Below are 8218 nucleotides of genomic sequence, written 5' to 3' on the forward strand. Positions count from 1 at the left end.
TGGATGGCTCTTCTCAGGGGATGGGGAAGTTAGTCTTTGGACCCAGGGTGACTTCCAACAGGGGGAAAAGTGAAGGAAAGGAAAAACGACATTACAGAGTCCGTGAAAAGGCTAAGTATAAGAATTTTAGATGAAATGGAAGCAACCCTAAGGGATATAAGGGACCTACAAAACATAAAATGGGCAGAAAGTATAAGTGGTCACCTGACATAGTCATCTAAAAACTATGTGTATGCTCAATCTGAAACTGGTGAACAAGCTAACCACACACAACCAGTCAACTAACTAACCATACACATTGCCGGTAATCATTGAAAATACACTAATCTATTCATGAATCCCAATTAATGTGGTATATTTATATTGTACTTTTTGTAATACCTAGAAATAAGAATTAGACCACTTGAGAAAAATTTAAATTATTCCTTACCAAAAAGATACACTGCAGAGGCAATTTAAAACATTTTTAGCAATGTCATCTTAGAGAAATGTGTGCACTCTTCATTAAGCCTCATGTAAGAGAATATTTATACCCACACTGTTCATTTTAGCCTCAAGCAAAGGGACTATGGTTATGTCCATCAACAGAATGGACACACTATGGCACACTCATAAAATGGAATATTACACAGAAATAAAAATTAATGAATGATAGCTATTTGACATAACATGAATGACTATATTTGATTAAAGATGCAAGATACTTTTGAACCTTTTTGTCACATACAGACTGAGTCTACTGTTTATTACAAAGTTTAAAAGCAAGCAAAACCACATTGTATTTTTTAGTGATGCATATAAGGGTTAAAATTGCTTTTTTTTAAAAACGAATCTTCTTTTTTTTAAAATGCCTTTATTTTATTTGTTTAATTTTTATGTGGTGCTGAGGATCAAACCCAGTGCCTCACGCATGCAAGGCAAGCACCCTACCACTGAGCTACAGCCCCAGTCCTAAAATTGCTTTTTAAGAAAAGCTAGGAGGTGGTTATCATGAGAATCAGGAAAGTGATTGTGCAGGGAAGGATTGTGATCTGGTGGGAAGCAGAGCAAGATGGGTGGGAATTCCAGGGTCCTGACAGTGTTCTATTTCTTGACCTAGGTTGTGATTACACTGGTTTTACTTTTTATTTTGCTAAACTGCATGTTTATGTCTTATTAACCTTTTCTTATATATTTTACCATTAAACATATATATTTTTTTTAAATGTGGGTTTTAAGGTACCGCTAACCTGTTTATATCAGGGCATGTTTCTGGAAAATGATGTCAGTTTTGGTGTCCAGGCAATACTTGTCCAACATTTTCCATCACTTATCAGTGAAATGAGTACCACATTTGGAGAACTTTTTTTGTGAAAACCAGCTTCTACTGCTTTCTTTGCCAATTCGATACATATTTATTCAACCGCTTATAGTATTTCTGATGCCCGAGAGGCTAAGAAATGAAGATGAGTTTGGAACAGTCTCTGACTTCTAGACTGTGTAATCTAGTCAAGCAGGGTGGAAGTCATCTCTCTTTGAGAAAGACATTAATAAAAGGACTTTGAGAAATTTGAAGAAAGCAGATCACATTTTTTTAGGGGAGGGCAGTAGATGAGGCTTATGGAAGATATGGCATTAGAAATGACTTTGAAGAATTGGAAAGATTAACAAAGTCAGGAGGAGATAGGGGCTTTTTAGGGGAAAGAGATTTTATGACAAGATGATATGTAGGAATAAAAAAAAAAGACTTTTTCAGACAATAAGAAGCAATCAACTGGAGCGGGGAGAGTTGCATTAAGGTTAATAGGAAGGAGTAAGACTGGCTAGGAATTTTGGATCCAGAGCATGAAGGAATTGACTCTCATGTTTAAAAGTCTGGACTTGATTCATGAGGGGAATTCAAAGGGGGAATCCACTGAAAGTGTTTGGAAAGTCTCAGAAAAATTAACCTGTTACTTGTGTGGAGAATGATGAGAGTTAGAGCCCAGGAAAGAGGTGACAAAGGTACAGGGATGAAACGAAAGGGACTAACTATATAGTTAGTGAGGAGATGAAATCTACAGAGTTTTCAGTGTTTTGGAAGCTCAGAAATAGCAAGGTTAGGGGTTGGGGTTGTGGCTCAGTGGTAGAGCACTTGCCTGGCATGTGTGAGGCCCTGGGTTCAATCCTTGGCACCACAGATAAATAAATTAATAAAATAAAAGATCCATTAAAAATATTTTTTTAAAAAAGAAAAGAAATATCAGGGTTAGTAGAGGGGTGGGAAGTAAGAAGAAATCAAAGGCATTGGGTTTTATAAGATTGGGAAAATAATGGTACTCATCAGAACTAAGGACATCAAGAAGAGTTACTATTGTTGCTATTGTATGTTCAAGTGTGAGGGAGAAGATAATGTATGTAATTTTTGGAAATCCAAAAGTTGAGTGCCATGGAATAAATAGGAAGGATATCTAGCAAACATTTGGAAATAATATTTGGAAAGTGTGAATGTGTGTGTATTTTAATTTAAAGTCTACTCAACCTATTGAAAACATTTGTCATTTAATCCTTTCCGAAACTCTGTGGTGTCCCCATAGTTAGTCATGACAAAACTCATAAGTGAGCAAGATCATGGGGCTAAAATATTCCAGAAGATGAACTGGCATAAGCAAGAACAGAGAAAAGGTATGGATTTAAAAAAAAAAAAACAACAACTAATTGTGATGGTCTAGTTTGGTTATATTATAGAATATGAGTGGAAGGACCAGGGAATAATGACCGGAAACATTGATCAGGTTATATTCTGGAGGAACTTGACTAATAAGACTAGGAGTTTATCCTTCATCTAGGAAATACATTTTTTGAAAAAGTCGTAGTGAAAAACAAAACAAAATGCATAAGTGGTCGAGTCAAATTTGAACCCAGACCTTTCTCCGTGAAACATCTTGAAGCAATTGAAGCACAAGCCAAGGCTGTGGGGAGCCATTCTGACACGTGATTGGGTGACTCCCGTTAAGGGCCTGAGGCGCTTTGGCTGTGTCGAAGCTTTCCCGACCCTTTCCTGATGAGAGAGCCCATCCGTGTGGGGGTGTGCCTGACCACTGACCCCGGGGACCCAATCACTGACCCTGACCTTGGAGTGCAGCCCCCCCTCAACCTTCATTGGATGGAATTCTCCCCTGAATCTCTTGTTCCCCAAATAAAAGGCTACTCCCAGGCGTGTTTGCTCTCTCTCCTGCTAGCCCTGAGTAATCCTCGCTGCCCTGCTGGGCGGCTAGAGGTGGGAACCGGAGAGGGGAGCCATCTCGGACCTAGCAATAGAAATAAGGTAACTGAGTCTGTGTGTTTTATTTCGATCTCTTCTAACTAACTTTATGCCTAGAACCTCATTAATGAAACCACTGCGCAGGCCGCGTGGTAGACAAGGCTGTGTCCGTTGTGTTTTCACTGCCTTCTGTAAATCCCGTTTGCAACTAGAGAGAGTTCTGAGCAACAGGTAAAGGTCAGGTCAGTTCCATGTACGTATTGAGACATGTTATGAAATATAAGGAAGAAGGTGCAGGAGAGAATCCTGGAGAGTCTCTTCTTAGAAGATGGGATGAGGGCTAAAACCTACAGGAGGTTTGGGAATAGTAGGAGGCTGGAGGGCAGCCAGGACACAGTGGCTTGGAAAGCAAGGGCAACAGAACATTCCAGAAGGAAAGGGCTTGTCAGCCCCGTGGAAGGCTGCTGGGAGGTTGGGGTTCCTCAAGGCAGAGGAGAACACCGTGGAGACCTTTGTAAGAGGCTTCAATACAGCAGAAGCAGCTTCTTCCAGGGTGGGAAGTGACTGCAGGAAACGTAAATTACTTCAAGATGATTCATGGAGAAAGGGAAGAGAAAACTGGAAGGGCAGCCAGGAAGTGTAGTTGGGTGGAAAAGTAGTGAGGGGTGGAGAGGACACGGGCATCTTTGCTTGTTTCTGGGCAGAGGCAGCAGTAGGGGGGTGGAGATGGAGGAAGCCAGAGAGGAAGATGGATGGAGTAAGGCCCTAGTGGAGCCTGGGCTCAAGAACATGCTTGTGCTGTGGGCTGAATGTTTGTGTCCTCCGAAATTCATACATTGGGATTAATCGGGAGGCCGGGCCTTGGAGAGAGGTCATGAGGGCTCTGAATGAGATTCGTGACTTTAGACAAGAACTTGGGGAGCTGGCAGTCCCTGTGCCAGGTGAGGACACAGCCAGAAGGTATCTACTGAGGGAATGAGCCTTATCAGACTCCAGATCTACTATGCCTCCACCTGGGACTTCCCAGCCTCCAGAACCGTGAGAAATACTGGTGGACGAGCCGGTCAGTTTTTGGTATTTTTTGGTACTGCTATTGGAACAGACTAAGATGTACTACCTTTTCAGACAAGTGAAAGAAACAGTGTGGAGATTTCATAGGTTTTGTCAGGGCGGGAGGTGAGGAGGTTGGGGATCAAGCCTAGGGCCTCATGTATGCTGGGCACATGCTCCACCACCACGTGCTCCACCCAGCCCCAGCACAGCACAGCTATTTTTGAGGTGCAAAGGAAGGACTGTCAGAGATCAATTCCAATGGCTATGCTCTGGGATCACACACTGAAGCACCTTATTATAAACAACGCGCTCTTTGCGGCTGTTTCAAGGACATGCTTCTCTTCCTCCGAACCGTGAAATGCCTTGGAGGGATGGCCCCTTACTTTCTCTTTAAAGGGACAGAGGATTAAGTCACTTTGCAGAGTAGCTAGTTTCTTTTCTGATGAATATAGAGCCTGGCACTGACACACTACGTCAGGAGTCTTGCTTTTGAAACAACAAGAATTCCCTTGATGATATGGGTTTTCTTTAAAACATGTCCCTGGAATTGTCAAATTACCATTTCAGAATTATTTGAATGGAAAGTATTAGTTTGAAAAATACAAAATGGCCCATTATTCAACTATTTTTGATACCCAAAATGCAGCAATTTCTAATAATTCCACTTTATACAAAACCTACCTAGGGAACAGTCAACGTGCCAAACAACTTCTCTTTCTTTACACATATAAAAACTCCTATGTGCTTAGAGACTGAGATAGCTTGAATCCATAATTAAGTGGAACCTTTTATTTCTCTTCTATGAATACAAACTCAGTGGACAAAAATAGCCCCTCTCCAAAGCTCTCTCCTGTTAATGTCCTTTATTTGCAGGATCTAGCAGGTGAGGCTGAATACTAAGTCCAAGGATGGACTTACCCATCATTACACTAACTCTACCTAGCACCATATTCTAAACTGTGAGTCAATCTTTGTATTTATTGGAAAACAAAAATAAATGGAGGAGCTGACAGTGTAGCTCAGTGGTAGAGTTCATGTTTAGATGTGCCAGGCCCTAGGGGTTAGACCCCCAGCACCACAACACACACAAAAGAATAGAGACAAGTTTACATTTGCTAAACTTCATAACTGATTGATTTATCATCATTTAATTTCTTTCATTTCCTCCTATTTGTTTATTTATTTTTGTGGTTCTGGGGTTTGAACCAAGGGCCTTGTGCATGCAAGTCAAGCACTCTACCAATTGAGCTACACCCCCAGCCTCTCCCTTTATTTTTTTGTAATAACAAATAACAGACCTCCAAAACTTTTTCAAGTAACTACCTTATTTATGTACTCTTCACATTAAAAACTGTGGTTCTGTGAGAGCTGGGGTTGTGGCTCAGTGGTAGAGTGCTTGCCTAGCATGTGTGAGGCTCTGAGTTTGATCCTCAGCACTGTGTATAAATAAATAAAGGCCCACCACCTACTAATAAAATATTTTAAACAAACAAATCCAAAAACTGTGGTTCTATACAAAACTAGTGCTCACAGGAGTCAGAATTTAGAAGAAATAAATATGTAGCCCAGTTTAAGTAATTGTTTAAGTAGATTAAGGAAAAGTTTCCAGTTTTCCCCCTTTTAAATCTTAATTACCTCCTTCTTTCCCCTCGATATTCTAGCGGCTTACAAAATAAATAAATAAATAAATACCCCAAAGCAGCAACGACTGGAGCAACACAGTGTGCGTGTGAGAGAGAATTTGCAATTCTCTGAATTATTGCACAATGTAAACTTAGTTTCCTCCTTTACACAAAGCAAACATACAATCTAAACACGCAAAGCACATAGACTTGAGAATCAGAGTCAGACAACTCAAAAGGACAAAAAGAAACACTCCAGCCCCTGAATGATCCCAGCAGGCAGCTATCCATCAACACCTGCCACAACAACCTGGCAGACATTGATTGCCCAGCATGTGGTCCTAGTAAATTCCTCTGCAGGTTGCCTTTCTCCCTTCAGGGCCCAAGTCTGGTCCTCACCAGTGTGTCTCTTGAGTCATCAGTCTGGTTCAATTAAACCAATGTTTATTGAGCAACTCCTTTGTGCCAAATGCTGCACTCTTAATTTTTTGCTACAACCTTGGTTACACTGATTACAGCTTGGTTCAGTTACCCCCATCATCCCAGCCCTTAAGTTTCCTGTACTAACTCCATTCAAGTCTTCCCAAAGCAAAATTTCTTGATATGATAAAAGAGTCCATGAACTAGGGTGAAAAAAAACCCTACTTCTTTATTTAAATTAATCTGTAATGGAAATTTAGTATTTCCTTCAATTATGAATATAGACAACAAATCACAGATATTCACGTATCACGTACCAGTTGTGGCAGCCGAATTAAAAATAGTATTCTTAGTCATCACTTCTCTGCAGTTTGGTGGTTAATACATCTATTGCTAGATCTTGTTAGATGATACATAAAGAAACAAATTAATCACTACATCACAGCTTATTAAGATATTTTGATAACTATTCCAATATAGCTAATTTCCTACACAATCCTTTGCATCTTATTTTATGCATTTAAATATTTATTCTGAGATGGGGGGGGTCTATAAACATCACCAAATGCTAAAGATACCTGGAGCACAAAAAGCACCTTCTTCCTGTTCTACTTGGTCTCTGTTTGATTCCCTGCCCAATTCATCTGATTCTCCCCTCTACCTCCAAATTTCCTTTTCTCTACCCTGTCCTAACATATATAAATAGATGTTCCCAGACCAGATAGGACCTTCCATATGGCCTTGGGCACAGCCAAGTGGCTCTTCCTGTCCGCTTCTCAGTTTCTCAGTAGTGAAAGCCCACTTTAGTCCAGAACCTTCTTTTAGCTTTGCTCTCATAACCTTCCCTTTTACCCAGGAACATGTCCAAGGTGCATTTAACTAATCAAACTCTTAACTTCAGGCAAGCTTTAAGCTCTCCTCTCAGGCTGGGGAGCAAAGCTCTCAGTCTCTCTTGGGATGTTCAGCCCATGAAGAAGGAGGAGAGGCAGGCCTAGGCCAAACTGTCAGATCAGGCAACATACAAAAATATATTTTAAAAAATCCCAACAGAATCAGGTGCATGGGACTCAACCAAGCATCACCACTCCCTGCAACTCAAGGATGTCTGGGGAGGCCAAGCACTGTTACATTGCCAATGCCAGAAGCAGGTGCCACAGTTAGCAGCTGTTCCTATAAAGACCAAATTGCTCCATCGCCCAGTAGTCTTCACTGGACTGGCTCCTGCAATGTTAGAAACACAGAATTATGAAACTTACTTAGAAAGAGAAAGAAAGGTGCCACGTAGAGAATGGGTGCCATTTGGACCAGACCTCTCTCAGCAGCGCCCTCGAAATCGCTCAGAAGCGGAGTGACGACTGTTAGGTTCTCACTGCAAAGGTAAAGAGGAAGTGACAGTGTGGTTTCCAGTCCACGGAAAAACAGAAATGGCTTGCAAAAAGCAAAGCTGGTTATCTTATATGGTTCTCTGCTAATCACTTAGATGTGGGTGTAAGAAAATGATCTTCATGGTTAATTAACATAGATGGGTCCATCTTATTAAAAATAAGATGGGACTCATCCTGGCTAAACATGTATCATTTAGCAATGATGGGGGGATTTAAGTAAACCGAATAGACAAAAAAGCAACCAGAAATGATCTCTTCTTGACCTTTACCTCTTCTCCCATCTTGAGAGAGGAAACAAGAGAAGGATCCCTAGGAAACATGAACTTGGGGTCAAATGAAGTGTGAAGATGAAGGTTCTGGGGTCAGGTTTCCTGGGATTGCAACTACTTTTAGTAGCTGTGTGACCTTAGAAAAGTTAATTCACCTTCTCAAACCCTCACCTGTGATATGGGGACACCCATAAGATGGCTGAGAGAGCTGAATGAGCTAATTTGTTTAAAGTACTTGGAACAATA

General features: G+C 40.9%; 1 protein-coding gene across 1 annotated transcript in view; it reads right to left on the minus strand.

Annotated features, from left to right (window-relative positions):
* CD101 (CD101 molecule) overlaps nt 1-7627 on the minus strand; it is a 41148-nt gene extending 33521 nt beyond the window's left edge. The window contains exon 1 of the mRNA XM_081309027.1: nt 7575-7627. Coding sequence (XP_081165153.1) covers nt 7575-7617 — 43 coding nt within the window. The 5' untranslated portion in view covers nt 7618-7627. The remainder of the gene's footprint in view (nt 1-7574) is intronic.
* Between the last annotated feature and the right edge of the window lie 591 nt (nt 7628-8218).

The sequence above is a fragment of the Spermophilus citellus genome (assembly GCF_964194105.1).
Source record: "Spermophilus citellus genome assembly, chromosome: 9".
In the NCBI taxonomy this organism is placed as follows: domain Eukaryota; kingdom Metazoa; phylum Chordata; class Mammalia; order Rodentia; family Sciuridae; genus Spermophilus; species Spermophilus citellus.